The sequence below is a fragment of the Schistocerca gregaria genome, chromosome 2 (genome assembly GCF_023897955.1).
Source record: "Schistocerca gregaria isolate iqSchGreg1 chromosome 2, iqSchGreg1.2, whole genome shotgun sequence".
Lineage (NCBI taxonomy): Eukaryota > Metazoa > Arthropoda > Insecta > Orthoptera > Acrididae > Schistocerca > Schistocerca gregaria.
In genome coordinates this window covers 779211226-779232870 of record NC_064921.1, presented here as the reverse complement: position 1 = coordinate 779232870, position 21645 = coordinate 779211226, and the positions used below count along the sequence as shown (strand labels likewise).

Sequence of the window (21645 nt, the reverse complement as noted above, 5' to 3'; positions counted from 1 at the left end):
GGATGATAGCGGGTTGCATGGCTTCAGCACAAAGAGCAGAGGTGCCCCTTTTGCCACACTTCGTGCAGGATGCCCAGCAACCCAGGCAGTTTGCTAAAGGGTGAGCAGAAAAACACTGTGGGTGTGAAGGGAGTGGTTTCGATGATCATCAATGAAAGACAACTGGAGGCTCAGAGGCCATAGAGACAACAGACCATGATGAATCATAATGGTGCTACAAACTCATGGTCAACCTATGCCTATGATGTGAGGGTGGAATGTGTGGTGGTACATTAATTGCTGCAACTTGTGGCATTGCTATGAGTCGTTCATTAGCAGCCTGCACAATGTTTAATGAGTGTGTGATGTGCAAGATGTTCTCTGACAATGTGTTATCCAGTGTGCCACTGTGAAGACCTCACGATTGGGTGTCAGCTGAACCATGACATCATGAATAAAGGAGACCATTTATGAAGCCTTGTAGCTGTAGTTGGTGGAAGTGAAATGCCATCTGCAGTAAGATCTTGCAAGTCAGTGACCCAGGGGCAGTATGACTGTCCAGGCTGTTTATGGTATTGCTGAAACTTGAGCCTACAGGTAACCACACAATATCTCTGTGAACAATAATTAGCCAACAGAGTGCATATCTCCTGAAAGAAAAGCACAGTGTACTCACACAGAGGCACCAACTTGCAAAGCAGAAAGCACATATCCAGCGATGCCCAACACAGAAATAAAAATTGCTGCAATGAATCATCCGTGACTTGAAATGCTGTGAAACTTTGCTTCAGTTGATACAAATAGTGTTCCAGTCCTCCTCAGCAGCATGGAAAGGTGGAAGCAACGCAGGATGAATAGGGTTGTTGACTGCAGGGGAAACTGAGGCCTGGGGCAAAGTGGCTTCATGCGCTCGGAATTTGTCCACCTAAGCTGAAGTGAATTTGTAATAAATCTACCTGAAGTTGCTGCTGTTGCATTAGCTGCTGCTGTACAAAGTTTCAGGGAGACCATAAGGGAACAACTGACAGGAATGGGGGCAAGAAATACAGTAGAATACGAATGGGTAGCTCTGAGGGATGAAGTAGTGAAGGCAGCAGAGGATCAAGTAGGTAAAAAGATGAGGGATAGCAGAAATCCTTGGGTGTTGTTGTTGTTGTTGTGGTCTTCAGTCCTGAGACTGGTTTGATGCAGCTCTCCATGCTACTCTATACTGTGCAAGCTTCTTCATCTCCCAGTACCTACTGCAACCTACATCCTTCTGAATCTGATTGGTGTTTTCATCTCTTGGTCTCCCTCTACGATTTTTACCCTCTACGCCACCCTCCAATACTACATTGGTGATCCCTTGATGCCTCACAACATGTCCTACCAACTGATCCATTCTTCTAGTCAAATTGTGCCACAAGCTCCTCTTCTCCCCAACTCTATTCAATACCTCCTCATTAGTTATGTGATCTACCCATCTAATCTTCAGCATTCTTCTGTAGCACCACATTTTGAAAGCTTCTATTCTCTTCTTGTCTAAACTATTTATCGTCCATGTTTCACTTCCATACATGCTACACTCTATACAATTACTTTCAGAAACGACTTCCTGTCACTTAAATCTATACTCAATGTTAACAAATTTCTCTTCTTCAGAAACACTTTCCTTGCCATTGCCAGTCTACATTTTATATCCTCTCTACTTCGACCATCATCAGTTATTTTGATCCCCAAATAGCAAAACTCCTTTACTACTTTAAGTGTCTCATTTCCTAATCTAATTCCCTCTGCATCACCCGACTTAATTCGACTACATTCCATTATCCTCGTTTTGGTTTTGTTGATGTTCATCTTATATCCTCCTTTCAAGGCACCATCCATTCCGTTCAACTGCTCTTCCAAGTCCTTTGCTGTCTCTGGGAGAATTACAATGTCATCGGCGAACCTCAAGAGTTTTTATTTCTTCTCCATGGATTTTAATTCCTACTCCGAACTTTTCTTTTGTTTCCTTCACTGCTTGCTCAATATACAGATTGAATAACATCAGGGAGAGGCTGCAACCCTGTCTTACTCCCTTCCCAACCACTGCTTCCCTTTCATGTCCCTCGACCCTTATAACTGCCATCTTGTTTCTGTACAAATTGTAAATAGCCTTTCGCTCCTTGTATTTTACCCCTGCCACCTTCAGAATTTGAAAGAGAGTGTTCCTGTCAACATTGTCAAAAGCTTTCTCTAAGTCTACAAATGCTAGAAACGTAGGTTTGCCTTTCCTTAATCTAGATTCTAAGATAAGTCATAGGGTCAGTATTGCTTCACGTGTTCCAATATTCCAATATTTCTACGGAATCCAAACTGATGTTCCCCTAGGTCAGCTTATACTAGTTTTTCCATTCGCCTGTAAAGAATTCGCGTTAGTATTTTGCAGCCGTGACTTATTAAACTGATAGTTCGGTAATTTTCACATCTGTCAACACCTGCTTTCTTTGGGATTGGAATTAATATATTCTTCTTGAAGTCTGAGGGCATTTCGCCTGTCTCATACATCTTGCTCACCAAATGGTAGAGTTTTGTCAGGACTGGCTCTCCCAAGGCCGTCAGTAGTTCTAATGGAATGTTGTCTACTCCCAGGGCCTTGTTTCGATTCAGGTCTTTCAGTGCTCTGTCAAACTCTTCACACAGTATCATATCTACCATTTCATCTTCATCTACATCCTCTTCCCTTTCCATAATATTGTCCTCAAGTACATCACACTTGTATAGACCCTATATATACTCCTTCCACCTTTCTGCTTTCCCTTCTTTGCTTAGAACTGTGTTTCCATCTGAGCTCTTAATATTCATACAAGTGGTTGTCTTATCTCCAAAGGTCTCTTTAATTTTCCTGTAGGCAGTATCTATCTTACCCCTAGTGAGATAAGCCTCTACATCCTTACATTTATCCTCTAGCCATCCCTGTTTAGCCATTTTGCACTTCCTGTCGATCTCATTTTTGAGACGTTTGTATTCCTTTTTGCCTACTTCATTTACTGCATTTTTATATTTTCTCCTTTCATCAATTAAATTCAATATTTCTTCTGTTACCCAAGGATTTCTACTAGCCCTCGTCTTTTTACCTACTTGATCCTCTGCTGCCTTCACTACTTCATCCCTCAAAGCTACCCATTCTTCTTCTACTGTATTTCTTTCCCCCATTCCTGCCATTTGTTCCCTTATGCTCTCCTTGAAACTCTGTACAACTTCTGGTTCTTTCAGTTTATCCAGGTCCCATCTCCTTAAATTCCCACCTTTTTGCACTTTCTTCAGTTTTAATCTACAGTTCATAACCAATAGATTGTGGTCAGAGTCCACATCTGCCCCTGGAAATGTCTTACAATTTAAAACCTGGTTCCAAAATCTCTGTCTTCCCATTATATAATCTATCTGAAATCTGTCAGTATCTCCAGGCTTCTTCCAAGTATACAACCTTCTTTTATGATTCTTGAACCAAGTGTTAGCTATGATTAAGTTGTGCTCTGTGCAAATTTCTATCAAACGGCTTCCTCTTTCATTTCTTAGCCCCAATCCATATTCACCTACTACGTTTCCTTCTCTCCCTTTTCCTACTACTGAATTCCAGTCGCCCATGACTATTAAATTTTTGGCTCCCTTCACCATCTGAATAATTTCTTTTAGTTCGTCATACATTTCTTCAATTTCTTTGTCATCTCCAGAGTTAGTTGGCATATAAACTTGTACTACTGTAGTAGGTGTGGGCTTCGTGTCTATCTTGGCCACAATAATGCGTTCACTATGCTGTTGGTAGTAGCTTACCCGCATTCTTATTTTTTTATTCATTATTAAACCTACTCCTTAATTGCCCCTAATTTGACTTTGTATTTATAACCCTGTATTCACCTGACCAAAAGTCTTGTTCCTCCTACCACCGAACTTCACTAATTCCCACTATATCTAACTTTAACCTATGCATTTCCCTTTTTAAATTTTCTAACCTACCTGCCCGATTACGGGATCTAACATTCCACGCTCCGATCCGTAGAACGCCAGTTTTCTTTCTCCTGATAACGACGTCCTCCTGAGTAGCCCCTGCCCGGAGATCCGAATGGGGGACTATTTTACCCAAGAGGACGCCATCAGCACAGTAAAGCTGCATGCCCTCGGGAAAAATAATGGCTGTAGTTTCCCCTTGCTTTCAACCGTTTGCAGTACCAGCATGGCAAGGGCGTTTTGGTTAGTGTTACAAGACCAGATCAGTCAATCATCCAGACTGTTGCCCCTGCAACTACTGAAAAGGCTGCTGCCCCTCTTCAGGAACCACTCGTTTGTCTGGCCTTTCAACAGATACCCCTCTGTTGTGGTTGCACCTATGGTACGGCTATCTGTATCACTGAGGCACGCAAGCATCCCCACCAATGGCAAGGTCCATGGTTTATAGGGGGGGGTCCTTGGGTAACAGAAGAAATCTTGAATTTAATTGATGAAGGGAGAAAATATAAAAATGCAGTAAATGAAGAAGGCAAAAAGGAATACAAATGTCTCAAAAATGAGATCGACAGGAGGTGCAAATGGCTAAGCAAGCATGGCTAGAGGACAAATGTAAGGATGTAGAGGCTTATCTCACTAGGGGAAGATAGATACTGCCTACAGGAAAATTAAAGAGCCTTTGGAGAAAAGAGAGCCACTTGTATGAATATCAAGAGCTCAGATGGAAACCCAGTTCTAAGCAAAGAGGGGAAAACAGTAAGGTGGAAGGAGTATATAGAGAGTCTATACAAGGGCGATGAACTTGAGGACAATATTATGGAAATGGAAGAGGATGTAGATGAAGATGAAATGGGAGATACGATACTGTGTGAAGAGTTTGACAGAGCACTGAAAGACCTAAGTCGAAACAAGGCCCCGGGTGTAGACAACATACCAATAGAACTACTGGCGGCCTTGGGAGAGCCAGTCCTGACAAAACTCTACCATCTGGTGAGCAAGATGTACGAGACAGGCGAAATACCCTCAGACTTCAAGAAGAATATATTAATTCCAATCCCAAAGAAAGCAGGTGTTGACAGATGAGAAAATTACCGAACTATCAGTTTAATAAGCCACAGCTGCAAAATACTAATGTGAATTCTTTACAGACGAATGGAAAAACTGGTAGAAGCCGACCTCGGGGACGATCAGTTTGGATTTCGTAGAAATGTTGGAACGTGAGGCAATACTGACCTTACGACTTATCTTAGAAGAAAGATTAAGGAAAGGCAAACCTACGTTTCTGCATTTGTAGACTTAGAGAAAGCTTTTGACAATTTTGACTGGAATACTCTCTTTCAAATTCTAAAGGTGGCAGGGGTAAAATACAGGGAGCGAAAGGCTATTTACAAATTGTACAGAAACCAGATGGCAGTTATAAGAGTCGAGGGACATGAAAGGGAAGCAGTGGTTGGGAAGGGAGTGAGACAGGGTTGTAGCCTATCCCCGATGTTATTCAATCTTTATATTGAACAAGCAGTAAAGGAAACAAAAGAAAAATTTGGCGTAGGTATTTAAATCCAGGGAGAAGAAATAAAAACTTTGAGGTTCGCTGATGACATTATAATACTGTCAGAGACAGCAAAGGACTTCGAAGAGCAGTTGAACGGAATGGACAGTGTCTTGAAAGGAGGATATAAGATGAACATCAACAAAAGCAAACCGTGGATCATGGAATGTAATCAAATTAAGTCAGGTGATGCTGAGGGAATTAGATTACGAAATGAGACACTTAAAGTAGTAAAGGAGTTTTGCTATTTGGGGAGCAAAATAACTGATGATGGTCGAAGTAGAGAGGATATAAAATGTAGACTGGCAATGGTAAGGAAAGCGTTTCTGAAGAAGAGAAATTTGTTAACATCGAGTATAGATTTAAATGTCAGGAGGTCGTTCCTGAAAGTTTTTGCATGGAGCGTAGCCATGTATGGAAGTGAAATGTGGACAATAAATAGTTTGGACAAGAAGAGAATAGAAGCTTTCGAAATGTGGTGCTACAGCAGAATGATGAAATTTAGGTGGGTAGATCACGTAACTAATGAGGAGGTACTGAATAGGATTGGGGAGAAGAGAAGTTTGTGGCACAACTTGACTACAAGAAGGGATCGATTGGTAGGACACGTCCTGAGGCATCAAGGGATCACAAATTTAGCACTGGAGGGCAGCGTGGAGGGTAAAAATCGTAGAGGGAGACCAAGAGATGAATACACTAAGCAGATTCAGAAGGATGTAGGTTGCAGTAGGTACTGGGAGATGAAGGAGCTTGCACAGGATAGATTAACATGGAGAGCTGCATCAAACCAGTCTCATGACTGAAGACCAGAACAACAACAACTGTTCCTCCATCAGGCAAACCAGTTTAGCATCCACATTACTAAACACTTCCTTTTTCCTCATCACCAATGCTATTCTATCAGAAGCCAGATATCACTGCACATGTCAGAGCCTGGGTGAGAAACACCTGAAGTAGCAAGATGGAAGGGCAGACTACAGAAGAGAACCTAGTATCAAGGAGTAGCTGAGCTAAACATGGCAGACGGGAAACAGACAAGGACATGAAGCAAAGCAACATAGGTAAACAACAGAGTGCAAAGCAGAAACCTTCACCACAATGATGTCAGCAGGACAATAGCAAAGAGAGAGACAATCCAAATTGTGATTACAGAGAAAGAACAAGTGCCAAGTGAGCTTGTTATCCAATGCTCCATAGTACGGCATCCAACAGTATCAGATGTGACTACAGAACAGACTGACCATTCCCTGGGCAACTGTATTCATATCAGCCACACAGAAGACTGTTGCCCAGCGTATTAACTTGGTGAGACAAGTGGCATGCTCAAACTGCAGGTGCAGTGCTGTGTGCAGTCTGTGCCCTGTAACAGCCATATGTCCATTACTTCCGGCACAGGCATTCAACTTCTGTGGAGCCAGATACTGCAGTCCCCTCATTAGCAGCCCTCACCGTGATGATGTTAGCAGTGCAGTGGGGGGTGGGGGGAAGGAGTGATCAGGATTGGGTTTGTATTAAGGATGATCAAAAAAGTTTTCATTTGAGGGCACTGCTGCAGTGTACAAGCAAAGTAGTGAAATTGTGAGGCAATTATGCAAGCAAGAGATTAATGTGAAATTCATGCCTTTCTGACATGCATGCGTAGAACTGTGACCTATGCCTATGTTATTCTTTGCTTGGCTGTCAAAGGACAAACACCAGTGGATATCCTTCAGAGCATGAAGAATGTGTGTGGGTCAACATGTCTGTTTAATTATGGTGAAATGTCCAGGAAAACTGCAAGAAGGGGTGCTGCTAATTCATGATAAGGCTTGTTCCCAAATCGCAAATGTCGTAACGCAGAAGAAGTTAGGTCAGCTCAAATGGAATACACTCGAGCACCTGCCCTACAGTTTTGATCTCTCCTCATGTGATTATCACGCCTTCAGTCACTTAAAAAAGGCCTTGAAGGGTAGGCATTTCCTATTGGATGAGGATATACAGCACACGCTTACGTACTTCTTCATGCAGCAGGACATGGTATTTTACTAAACAGTCATCTTTGACGTGGTGCGCCGCTCAGATAATTGCATCAATAGTCATAGTGATTCCGCCTGATTGGCATACCAATTCTGTAGTGTACAGTCTTTGAATGGAAACTTTTTGGTTGCCATTATAATTAATATACAGCACTCAAGTTTACAAAAAAACCATATTGGTGTATTTGCTGATATGGATTACATGGTGGAGATTGACAGAAGGGTGTGAGAAGAAAACTCCAGTAGACCCAGACCCATCTTGGAGGAGAAGGGAAATATCAAGGCAATGAAGTCTAACCCATTTGGCATCTGCTCTAGGTGGTGGTTTGGAGCAGAAGAGAGAGATGTTTTTTGGTAGCAGCTCTGAGAGCCCTCAGCCTCACAAGTCAGGTGATCCTGTGGCTCAATTTGACTGGCAAGTCAGCATTGCTGATGACAATTAAGGCAAGTCTGCAAGTCTGATGTGAAGCAGTCGATTGTTGTTGCATCAACTCTCTGTAACGATTAAATACGTGAAAGGGGCCTGAGAACATCTTGTACATCTCCTCCTCTCTCCCTGAAAGAATTGATCCTGGTTGCATACTAATTTTAGAACAAAATCAAAAACTCATAAAGTATAGTTTGATTTTACGTGTGCTCATGTGTGTACGTCTACATCTACATCCATACACTGCAAACAAGTGTTGAAATGGATGGTATGGTACTTCCCATTTCACCAGTTATCAGGGCTTCTTTTTCCATTCCATTAAAGTACAGTGTGTGGGAATAAATCTGTTTTAATACCTCTGTGCACGCTTTAAATAGCCCTGTCCTCACAGTTCCTATTGGAGTAATGCATAGGAAGCTGTAGCACATTTCTAGTCAACATTCACAGCTGGTACTTGGGACTTTGAAAGTACGCTTTCTCAGGATAGTTTTCATCTATTTTCAAGTATCCACCAGTTCAGTTTCTTCAGCATACATGCTACCAAGCACAACATGGGCAACTTCAATGGCTGCTTCATAACGCATGCCATCTCACTGTCAATTATAGCCATCGACTACTGATGGGAAGCTTGCTATATGTAATTAGATAAAACCTGCAGTAAATTCCTTCATCAGAACTTTCTGCAAAACTGGCACTTAAATTTCCACAAATTATGACACTCGGTTCTTTTATGAGACCTTATTAATTTTACTTATAACTGTGTAAAATAACTTACAGTAACAAGTCATCTATCAAAACTTTATGCAATGTTAACTTGTACAGTTCCATGTTCTCTAAATACTGTCCAGACCTAAATCGCTATGCATCATTATCATAGGGTGTGATGCACACACACACACACACACACACACACACACACACACACACACACACACACACACACACACACACACACCAGCATTTACTTAGGACTCTTCTTAAAGTGAGCCTATTTAAACCCATGGAGGTCACCTAGTGTCAGTGATACAATATGGGGCAAAACTTCCAGATGTCCCATGTCCCACTGAATGCTGTCAACCTGATGTCAGGTTATGCGCGAAATATACAAAAGAACATGTACAACACCATCAATGTCACATCCTAAACCAGTCCTCTTATATTGACTCTGCTACAACTTCCTCTGCAGAAGCCTTTTAGGAGGGTATGACCACAAACCAGTCATCACCAAACTGGCCAAAAGCAAAATTCTCATTAAAATCCTTCTGGATGTTTTGCTACATCGTCATATAAAATTTTATAAGATGACATGGCAGTACATCCAGAAGGATTTTAATAAGATCGATGCTGACTGGAGAAGCACACATATTTATAAGAGCAAAGTTGACTGTGCCACTGAGCACAACAGGCTCGAATTCAATGGTTCCTTCACAGCTCGTGTCATCTATGTCTTCCTCCTTCCTCAATACCAGCTTCTCTGAATAGGATTATTAGAAATTACCCTTACAACACATCATTCAATCCAATAATTCTCCCGATGTTGACTGGCACCATCCCTGGTCCAACATCCACCTCTGTTGCAATGCCTTCTGTCCGCCCCCCACCCCTCCTACCCATCACTTCACTTTGGCTTAATTCACATACACATTAATCTCCACATACACTATTCTTTTCTATTTTGCCTCCACTCCCAGCCCCACCCAATACAGCACACCACACCATCTGCCTCACGCAACTTCCCCTACTTGTGCTGGTACAGGCTTGCTGGTGCCACATTTCTATCCTATGTCCTGCTGCACTATTCCTCATTAGGTGTCACCTTCATTCTGCTCCACCCCTGTCCTCCTCCTTGTTCCTCTTACCCTCTCAATCTGACAAAATCTCTCACCCAGTGGTCTGCAATTCTGACTTACCATTTTTTGTCAACATTGTACAGATGTTATGTGTCATAAGGAATCAACAGTGAGAATTAAATGAGTCCAATAGTACACACAGTAGTAGGGATACAATTTTGAACATTGTCAGACAATTTCATAAGAGTACTTGTAACCATATCCACTATAAGCGATGTTATTGTTAACTGGAAATGTCAGGAAGCATTAACCGTATCCTCACTCTAGCAGACCTAAGAAATTAATTTACTTGGGCTGTTTATGAAGTGTATTTTTCATCTACTGCAGAAACATCAGGTCAATGCCAGAAAAATGTGTTGAGAAGTGATAGAGCTCGGTTTTCATACCTATATTGTCATCCGGAAACAGTGTGTGTGTGTGTGTGTGTGTGTGTGTGTGTGTGTGTGTGTGTAGCCTAGCCTATGTCAGACAAACTGTATTTACCTGAATATGTTTTGATAACCGTGAAATTCACTGGAGCTGGTGTAATGGTCACCTCGTTTCATTAGGACCATTAGTTTTGACATGAAGAGATGGAGAGTCTTGCATGGGATAGACTACTGTGGAGAGCTGCATCAAATCAGTTTTCTCACTTAAGACTGCAATAACAACAAGTTTTGGCCTATGGCAAAAATACATAGGTAAGTCGTATGGCAATGTTCGCTGGGAGACCCCAAAGAGCAGGGTCAGCCACCTAGTTAGAAAAGTCTTTCTATTCTTTCCACACAATGGCACCTTTCCTTCATGAAGTAAGAGAATTGTGTGGTTGACACATTCACTGCCATGAAGGTGCAGGAACCACAGTATTGGGATACTCACAGACCACAAGGGCAAAGTCTCCCACAGCTTTTATGACACTTTCATCTGACTCTGAAACAGTCTGGCCTGGCAAGAAACCAAAATCTGCCTTTTCTATGCACTTACGGGGTAACATAGTAATAGTACACGGAGTGCCTGCTAGATGCAGCATCATTTTCTTTTAGAACACTGTCTCCTGTGTGACATGGTTCTGATGCATTGTTTTCACAGTTATTTCATCACATGGCAGCAGTGGTATTGCTTCTGGAATCCTGACACATGGTTTTAGTTTTCTGTGTAGTTTCCCTTCACATTTTGTGGTTCTATGAAATATTCTTTTGTAATCATGCAGCAGAGTAATTGTAAGTGTTTCTAATAAACAACTGAAGAACATTGGTGTCTTCTGAGTTATTGTTTATTAAATTACATGGTAAATATCAAATTTATTTTGATACACTATTGCTCTGCTATCTGTTTTACAGTAAATGGCACATTCTAATCTCAAAATTGGTGGACCACAGAAGTAGTACAGTGCTCTGGTCCCTCTACTGGTAAACAGGGGTGGAAGATAAGTCCGAATTCTTGACATAGGAAGAGCTGTTACAAATTTTCAATACTGATGATGGTGAGTTGTCCAATTGTTGTTGTGATGATGATGATGATGATGATAACGATTGTGCACTTTTTCACATATGGACCCGTTTCGTCCATCAAAGTGACAAGGAACGGGAAAAAGGTAATGAGCCGTCCAATATACAGCCTATCTTGCTTCAGTTTCTAGAAGGAAATTAATATGTAAACAAGGCCAAAGTGGACTGCAGCATGCTGAGGAACGTACAACTCAAAAGCATGGAAACTTTTGAATATAATGAACCATGTTATTCAGAACTTCCACTGGGGACAATATTTTAGCATTAATTGTTACTGAAACAAACACAAATGACACACAGTTCTTGGCTACTACTCAGTCTCATGATAAAACAAGGGCTAGGCTTGCAACGGACAAACACTGATGAGATGCTCAAGTCTTTTGGCATAATTATGTACATGGGGCTAGTTTACTAACCACATATTACTGACTACAGAGACAACTTAAGTCAGTAGACCTATGTCCTGTAATCGATTTCAACTGCTGCTGAGATTCATCCATTTTGTGGATAATGCAACTGCAGATCAAGTTGATCATGTATTTAAGATCCAAAAACTTCTTGAGACGATCCAGAGAATGTTTTGCTCACAGTATGAACCAGGAGAGATGCTAGCAGTGGGTGAGTCAAAGGTGCATTTTGCGAAAGACTTTTGTCAGTACATACCCAGCAAAGTGCATAAAAATGGAATCGATGTCTTCAAATCGTGTAACCCAGCTAGTTGTATGCTGAGGCTGACTGTTTACACAGGACTGCTGCACACTGTCAGTAAAAATTTAGCAGAAAAAGTAGTTTTCGACTTAATGGAAAAATATGTAGACAAGAGACATACCATTATTACCAACACTTATTATACAACAATGTCATTAATTCGGCAGTAGATGAATAGCAATACCAACATTGTAGGCACCCTGTGAAGAAACAGAAAACATTGTCCCCCACAGTCACAAAGTCACAAATAGGAAAAGATGAAGTCTTTGGAAGGGAGTCTAGTAGAATGCTGGTAGCAAATGGTAAGACAAAAGAGATGTGATGTATCTCACTACTAAGCAAGGCATTGAAATGTGAAACACTGGGAAGAAAAGCAAGAAAATGGCAAGGAAATATTTAAAGCCTACAACCTTTTCTAATTATAATGATGCAAAGCAGCAAGGAATGAGATGTCAAGTTATTTTCCACCACTGAGGAAAACTATAAGACTGTACCACAAACTGGCATTAGTCATTATGTTTAACAAAGCAGTAACATAAACTTCCACTTTTTGTTCAAAATGTTAATCGAGACAAATATTTTTATCAAAAATTTTAGGGATGACATAGTCATAAGCCTCTCAGATACCGATGTCAATACTCTGGAGTGCCAATCGACCTTCTAAAAGAGTCAAGGACTTTATCCTAATAGAAAGCGTGAAGAGGGGAAAAAAGAAGTAGAAAAATCCAGAAGAGTTGCAGAAGTTGTTACTTGAAGATTTCAACACAGAACAGTACAAATGAAGCAAAGAAACTTGTAGCAAAGGTGATAACAACCTGTAAAGAATGTAATTTGTTTGTTTGCATTTATGCTTTTCAAACCCTCATAATTTCTAAGAAAAACACTTTTTGTCCCTATTTTTGTAGTAACCATGCATACAGTATATTGTTTATTACATGAATCTAGTAAACAACATTAAATTGGGTGCTTTTCAGATAATTTACACTCTGATTATTTATAAAGTCATGTAAGAAAGTGAGGTAGCCAGCATCCTCACAGTCCTCAACAGCACCCTCTACGCAGTTAGTTCCACTTCTGAGTTGATGACACCGGCTAGCTCACAGTTTAAGCTCTCTTTTGAAGCATTCATACATTGGAGGTGCACTTCACAACATCAGAACAAAATAACACAAAAAGACTTTTAGGGTGGGAGGACCCTGTTCCCAGCACACTCCTGACAGTGAATGTATTAAATATATGCTACATGTGACAAGTGTAGGTGACCACAATGGGTGTGTGTAATGTGGTGGTGGTGGTGATTAGTGTTTAACGTCCCGTCGACAACGAGGTCATTAGAGACGGAGCACAAGCTCGGGTTAGGGAAGGATTGGGAAGGAAATCGGCCGTGCCCTTCTCAAAGGAACCATCCCGGCATTTGCCTGAAACGATTTAGGGAAATCACGGAAAACCTAAATCAGGATGGCCGGAGACGGGATTGAACCGTCGTCCTCCCGAATGCGAGTCCAGTGTGCTAACTACTGCGCCACCTCGCTCAGTTGTAATGTGGTGTGATGTCTGGGTTGATTCATGGTGAGAAAATGGAGAGTGTAAAACCAGTGCTCGCACATAGCCTACTACTCTCAAATAGCATCAAGGGGGGTCACTGAGCTTAACATCACCACCCAATGGATGGATCAAAGTCAACAGTCTCGCACCCCTCACTTCGTGAGTTACTGCAGGCGAGAGTTTAATCTGGGAAATTAATGCAAAGTCTTGTAATCAGGAACTCTATGCATACCCCCCCCCCCCCCCCCCACTCACTTACCATAATTGCAAAGGGAAAGTAGCCAGTAGCACATGGCATACTCAGGCAGTTACCTAGCAGGGTACCAGCTGCACCCGATGATACATAACTTTTGTGATCTTACAACAACCGGCATATTCAACAAACCAAGTCTGTTGGCTATGGCAAAAATGAATATACATTTTTAATGAAAACAGTTTAGCCAAAATCAAGGTACACTATTCTAGTGAAACATTGTGGGGCAAATTTGGAGTAGTAGTATTTTAGATAAGTCTCAAACAATTATAGGTATTACAGTATATATTTTCTGTAAATGTCATAGGGCGAAGATAAAAATCCAGAAATTAATCTTTCACCCTGGAGATGGAGTACATGCTGTTTTGAAACTTCCTGGCAGATTAAAACTGTGTACCAGACCAGGACTCATAGCCAGAACCTTGCCTTTTGTGGTCACTGTGCTAACCTACTGAGTTACCCAAGTGCAGCTGACAGCCTTCCCCACAGCTTCAGTCCTGCCTTATACTTTCTGCTGTTCACGGATGCTCTCCTGCTTATCTTGCTGGACCAGCACTGCTGAAAGAAAGGATATTACACACAAAGATACGAAGGAGAACACCTGAGAAGTCTGAAAAGTACGAGAGGGAGGTTCTGGTAGAAGTGAAACTGTGAGGACAGTCATGATTTATGACTGTATAGCTCAGTTGATATGAGCTTTGTGAAAGGCGAGATTTCTTATTCGAGTCCTGAACTGGCACACTGTTAATCCTCTGGGAGACTTCACAATAAATGTCACTGCAGTATGTACACAAGCACATGGACAGAGCAGATAAGGTAATGACTAATGATCTGTATACAGACCCATAAAGAATTTTGATAATCACAGATCCCGGGTATCGAATCCACCTCAAGAATAACTTGAAGTAATTATAGCAAAAGCAGATGAATCTGTAACAAGACGTAGTAGTCACACTCACTCACGGTATCCCTACTGCATCGAGTGAATACATCTACCAATGTATTACACATTACAGGGAAAACATTTTTTACTAATACTTAATATAAATTATCATAGAACAAGAGCCAGTTTGGACTTACATTTACGAAGGAAAAACGAACAAGAAATTCAAACTAGCATTTTCTATCCAGGAATTAAACTGTATAATAAATTTCCTGAAGAGATGAAAAAGATTACTAATATACTTCTCTTTAAAAGTACTGCTAAAATGTTCATTGTAAGTACTGCATACTACACAAGCAAAGATTAGTCAGAGGATTGGGAGTAGAGGTTAGTAAAAAAAGGTGGTAGCTATAACACCTTGTCACACTACAATACTGCAACATTTTTGCAAGAAAATAATGTGCTAAGTTCTACAGTGCATTACAGTAATGTCTTGTCATTCTCCCACGTTCAACATCTCACTCATCATGAGGGTATACTGCCTCAGTTTCCCAAGCAGACTGAAGAGAGGATTCAGAGATGTGAATGACAAATGGTAGCATGTTTGTATTTCTGGAGTCAGTTTTCAGGATTGACCGAAGGGAGCGCAAGGAGCATAATAGGTTGCTCATGGTCCTGAAGCCACCAGTAACAGTCCGTAGTGTGTGCAATGATGGTGGAGAGAGATGTGAAGAAGCAGTGCAGAACCATTTTTCATACTGCAACATATCTTGTGCAGATGGCATATGAACAAAATAACATTGTAGAATAGTGACCAGCCAGATGAGGCAGTGTAGTTGGTAAGGTGCTGACTTCATATTTGGGAGTATTGTGCTGTTTTGTGTCCAGCAATCATGATTTAGGTTTTTCATTTTTTTCCTAAATCATTTCTAGCACTTACTGAGGTGGTCCCTTCATCATGGCAATGGCTGTTCTACCCTCATAAAGCATACTTATATACAGGGCCTGCCCTGGAGAATGGCGTATTGTATCACAGCCGTCCACAATACGAGCACGAAGAGTCTCTACATTTGGTACCGGGGTTGCGTGGACAAGAGCTTTCAAATGCCCCCATAAATGAAAGTCAAGAGGGTTGAAGTCAGGAGAGCGTGGAGGCCATGGAATGGGTCCGCCTCTACCAATCCATCGGTCACCGAATCTGTTGTTGAGAAGCATACGAACACTTCGAATGAAATGTGCAGGAGCTCCATCGTGCATGAACCACATGTTGTGTCGTACTTGTAAAGGCACATGTTCTAGCAGCACAGGTAGAGTCTCCCGTATGAAATCATGATAATGTGCTCCATTGAGCGTAGGTGGAAGAACATGGGGCCTAATCAAGACATCACCAACAATGCCTGCCCAAACGTTCACAGAAAATCTGTGTTGATGATGTGATTGCACAATTACGTGCGGATTCTCGTCAGCCCACACATGTTGATTGTGAAAATTTACAATTTGATCACTTTGGAATGAAGCCTCATCCGTAAAGAGAACATTTGCACTGAAATGAGGATTGACACATTGTTGGATGAACCATTCGCAGAAGTGTACCCATGGAGGGCAATCAGCTGCTGATAGTGCCTGCACACGCTGTACAAGGTATAGAAACAACTGGTTCTCCAGTAGCACATACTGACGAAACTAAAATGAACTCTAACATGGAAATTAAGTGTTTCCGGACACATGTCCACATAACATCTTTTCTTTATTTGTGTGTGAGGAATGTTTCCTGAAAGTTTGGCCGTACCTTTTTGTAACACCCTGTATGCTACGCATACATATATTTTTGATTTATTTATTTTCATTGTATTATGATGACAAATCCAGTAGGCTATCACTGTAAGATGAATAAATAAATCAAATGACTTAGAGGGGAATAGGGAATCATGGATGTCAAAAAGTATTACTGATATTACAAAACTGTTGATATGGGATGGAAATTCAACCATGTACACAAATGAGAACCCATGTTTAATGCACAATACATACATCATAGAGTGGTCTCTGGACAAAGCATTTATATATTGGGAAAGAGCTGTTACAGTTTAACAGCTTACCTGATGACAGTTTCAACCCTGTTGCAGAAAGTGTCATTAAGTTAACAAACTTAAATTACTAGCAGCTCAAGGTTACAGTTATTGTAAGGCAGATATGACAAAACATAGCAAATACTGTAACACTTTGTGTAATGTTAAAGGAAGTGTGATAAATGATTTTATTTTTTATGTTCAGCACCTTCACTGGTGCAAAGTTTAAAAATAAAAACCTGGACTAGAAAGGAATAAGAATGTTGAATAGTGGAAGGATAATTGTCTATATATTCATGCATTCATCATTAACCTATAAACTTGAGAATTCTTCGTAACTATTCATAGGTAATATCCATATTCTATATCACAAATACACGCTGCACATAATACGGACAAACAGGAAATGACACCCAATAAAAAACAATCATCCCGACAATATAGTTACTCCCAATATGAATGACTCTTCAATGTGACAAGTGCTTTGAGGATTATCTGCATGTTTGGAGCTGCACCAATAACACTGGTACAGCGATATGTTACATTTGACATTAAATTATTTTCATACATTTGTAAATTATTTTGACACTCTCAGACTATTTATCTTACTTTTCACATCTCAAATTGCAAACACAATTACTTATTATTTTCGATGGAGAATACAACAAAACAGCCATGGTAAAACATGGGGCAGTAGGATTATCATTAGAATGCTTAAAAAATTTAATAACAAATGACAGTTTCTTTGAAATAATAGTTTCATACACCTAGGAACACCTTAGAATGAGCTAATATACAATGAACAAGCAGCTCAACTTTCCACATTGTAATTCAGATTAATTTAAAGATTTCAGTATTTTTACTACACAAGAGAATTTGTAATAATCCGGTTAATGTCATTTAACAATATGTGTATTAGTAGGCGTAAAACTGGCTTCACTAGTGGCATTCGTAGTGCAAAATATTATGAAGAGCTCTCCAGGCATTAGATGTTCTATGCTGTGAATATTTGATCGCAACTATAACTAAAATATTATGAAGAGCTCTCCAGGCATTAGATGTTCTATGCTGTGAATATTTGATCGCAACTATAACTAAAAAAGCAATTCTTGAAGTTTATTGAATCCGAAAACGCAGACGAGTTGAAAGGGTTACAAAATGCAACTTCGGTGGTTTCCAGCTTTTGTGGTGTTACCAAGTGAACCGAAAAACTTGAACTTTTTCTTTTCTTCACCGCTGGAAAGCTTAACTATTTGAATACTTGTTAGCACAAAATTTGCTCTGGTTAACTGTTAACCGGTAGCCTTTGCTACATCTTGTGTAATGTTGGGTGACCAGTTCTTTATGAAACAAAGTATCACAACTTTAGTAATTACAGGCTTACAGCGATAGTACCGGTACTAATGTTAAGTGATTTCTATACACTGTCTGCACTATTGTTTCATGCGACGTCACTATTTCGCCCACTATTCGGTGGCACACTTTTAATACAGTCTCTAATTCTGTAAACTGTAAATAAGACGCTCTAAACTTTTCTTTTGAGTAGGTCTCGACTGATTTCCGTCAGTGTATGCCGATCATTTTATTTGAGGTAATAGAAACGGCACCAGCACAGTAGCTTGTTTCCCTACTTTATTTACATAACAATGTAATTGCTAAGCCTTGTAAATAGCATCTGAAATGTTCAGGGACCTTTTGGCATTTATCGCTCATTCTAAAACGTGATATCGTGTCAAGCATGCATGAAATCGATTCAAAACATTAAAGCCCGCTGTTTTAATAGGTTCTTTGTAAAATACAGAGTTGCTTCACTTACAGAGTTAATATACTGCATGTACAAGCTATTTGATACCATGTTTGCATTCATATATTTATAAGCTGTTCACTGTTGTCAGTGTACGTCTTTCATTAATTGTAGCAGCTGTTCTCTCTGATATACGCGGCGAAACTTTTCTAACGCACAAAAAAGGCCGAGTTTAAGGGGAAACGCCACGAGCACCCATTGCGCTTAAAATTCACGTTGTACTGTGGTAATAAAACAAAATTCAACATAATGTCTCGATCAAAGTTTGGTAAACTACTACACCCGCGCTTACTGATTCACGCATACTCCATGAATGAATGCGGGAATTTATTTTGACAGCAATCTGGTTCAAGAGCGTGTAATAAACGGACAGCATACAACTAATTAAATAATTTTTCTGGGGGTATTTGTTATTTTACGTTGATAACTAGGTTGTCACTTTTCCTTCTCAATTTATTAGCTTTATAAGTGGTTGCTACCATCTTACTACAAACGAAAAATCAGAATTTCAAAGTTCATATTTCCGAAAAAATAAACAGTTCTACAGTGAGTCAGTCTATCGCGATGTTTTGTACATTTAGGTTATAAATTAATTTCATTGGGAGGCTTGCGAAAACCTTTACCCTATGTTATTGTGAATAACATCTTTGCAATGTTATGCGTTTGTCAGAGGATTGTAGGGCTGTGCATGTTTGAGTGTATGAGTGCGTGTGTCATATTTTAAAAACTAAAGCTCTAGTACTGCATTTTCGTAAGAGATATGGGCAAAAGAAAGAACCAAGTTTTAATAGATTCGGAGAGTGGAGAAAGCGACGGCAGTGAGTCTGATCTGGATTCGGTAAGTAGAACTGTTAGCATAATACTGTAGTTGGAAAACATAACCTTTGTTCAAAAATCCTAATGCAGTCAGAATTTTCTGACTGGAAAGTTTAAAGATAATTTGAAAAAAGTGTACTTAATCATAATATGTCACTCTTGCCGTTTTCATGAGTGCTACTTATCCATATTATATTAAACGAATGTGTACTAAAGGTAATAATAATAATCGAAATGAACAACGTGCGTCGTATTTCACCTGGCAGTGTGGCTTTGGTGACAAGATTTTCATTTGAAACACCTTGAGGGTATGTTCATTCATCGCCTTTGTGAGTAATGAGACATTAAAATTGCAATTTTGGACGAAGCTGGAGTGAACAGCGGATACGTAACCAGAGCTGCCTTTTCGGACCATGCTGGAATAAAAAGCGGATACGTAGAATTTTGCAGCAGTTTCGATCGAATCCATCTGCAAGATACAGCATAAGAAATAATGAATTGTTTGTTACAACGTAGGTTTACATACTTGGTTAGTTTAATGAGCAATGAACCCAATTAAATAAAAATATTCGTTGCAAAATAACATAATTATTTTGCTTCGAACTGTTTCAGTGTGATGTATATTTAAGGTTTATATGAGAATGGAAAGAACTACAAAAATCACCAATACATTTGTTTTCTCTGGTCAGATCATAAATTGTTGTTCGTACCATTCAGTCGTAAATTGCCCTTTGTAATTGCTTCCTTCTGTATTAGTAGAATGACTGTTTTAACTTGTGGGATCAGCAGTTGCTCAAATTAGCCATATTTTGTAAATAATATTTGTTTCCTGTCTGAGTATTATTGTCTTCATCCAATTGTTAGTGACATGAATTGTTTTCATGCTTGCCAAGTTTGGTTATGTAAATTTTAATAACATTGCTTTCTCTTGCTTATTTTCATTTGCAGGAATTATTGTCTTTGTCCAAGAAGAAAAAAGCAAAACATCAAGATGATGGTGCTGAGAATAATGTGACTAAGAAGGAGAATGCATTCAGTGATTCTGATACTTCAGACTCTGATGATGACTGGGATGCAAGGGGAAACAATAAAAAGAAGAAGAAACCAAAACCTGCAAAGAGGACAGGAAAGAGGACTGTCACAAAATCATCTTCGGGCAGTGATAGTGAGAGTGAAAAGGAAAAGAGTTCGGAACCTGAAGAAGGTGATATCTTGTAACAATTTGTACATAAATTCATTTTGTTGTACATGTCTTTTTGCCTGTCTGTTTCCTTGCATCTGTGTGAGGATATGAGAATTGAAAGAATGGAGGATCTTAATAGCATTTGCCCAAAAAAGAGTAGCATGCGCGTGGAAGAAAATAGTGTATATGGGTCAGGCTGTGATATTGTATGCCACAAGTACTGAAATTCAAAAACCTTTTAATCACCATAAAACTTTGTGCTATTGTGTTCAGAAAACTATAGTTTCATATGCTATAGTCATTTTCCTTTTTTAAAAAAAATATTAGTGTGATTTTTTTCCTCACACATTTAGAAAAAATAAAATATTTTCTGTTGCAGAAGGACATTTCATTTTTATTATTTGTATCACACACATTGATGATCCTGTGACAAAATCTATGTTAGCACTTAAGTTAGCCTAACAGGAATACATTGGTATTAAAAGAAGAAATTTGGTATGTTTATCAAAGACATAAAATTTTCCCCAAAATTGTAAATGTCCTTCTGTAACAAATTGTTGACATAATTTAAATACAAAATATAAATATATATAAAATTTTCTTTTCCATAACCTCCTAATACAAGTATTATGATGTCTTCAGTACCATAAATCCACATGAAACACGACCATTTAATAAATATTTATTTAGTAAAACATGTTACGGAAGGGCATGTGGTATAAATGTATATTCGAGTTTCCCTCTAAAAATGAAACCAGTCACTCACAGCATGTCTTTACCTAGCTAGCCAATGAAACAATTCTGTCAGAAGTTTTCCCTCCAGTTTTATGTTCTCTCTCTCCATTGTATAGGTTTCAAGTAGCTGTTCATGTTGGAAGTGTAAATTTGCTGGTTATAAAGGTTATAAACAATTTGAAAGTAAGTATTAGTTTAATGTAAACAAAGTTTATGCATAAGTCTGAAACGCTTTTTCAAATAAGCCTGATTACTTCAAAAGCCTGAGTGAAGAATGTAGGCTATAATTCCATGTGCTATATAAGCAGGTGTATCAAATATTTATATGCTGAGGCATCTTGTTAATATTGTTATTATTTATCTGACAACTTACAAA

At 39.6% G+C, this 21645-nt stretch overlaps 2 protein-coding genes across 3 annotated transcripts in view; one reads left to right on the top strand and one right to left on the bottom strand.

Moving 5' to 3' along the window:
- LOC126335026 (uncharacterized) overlaps positions 1 to 18636 on the bottom strand; it is a 75374-nt gene extending 56738 nt beyond the window's left edge. For both annotated transcript variants that reach the window (XM_049997866.1, XM_049997867.1), the window contains exon 1: positions 18548 to 18636. In XM_049997866.1, the coding sequence (XP_049853823.1) occupies positions 18548 to 18598 (51 nt within the window). In that variant the 5' untranslated portion in view covers positions 18599 to 18636. The remainder of the gene's footprint in view (positions 1 to 18547) is intronic.
- Positions 16660 to 21645, top strand: part of LOC126335025 (RNA polymerase-associated protein RTF1 homolog) — a 120467-nt gene continuing 115481 nt past the window's right edge. The window contains exons 1-2 of the mRNA XM_049997865.1: positions 16660 to 19373; positions 20300 to 20555. Coding sequence (XP_049853822.1) covers positions 19296 to 19373; positions 20300 to 20555 — 334 coding nt within the window. The 5' untranslated portion in view covers positions 16660 to 19295. The remainder of the gene's footprint in view (positions 19374 to 20299; positions 20556 to 21645) is intronic.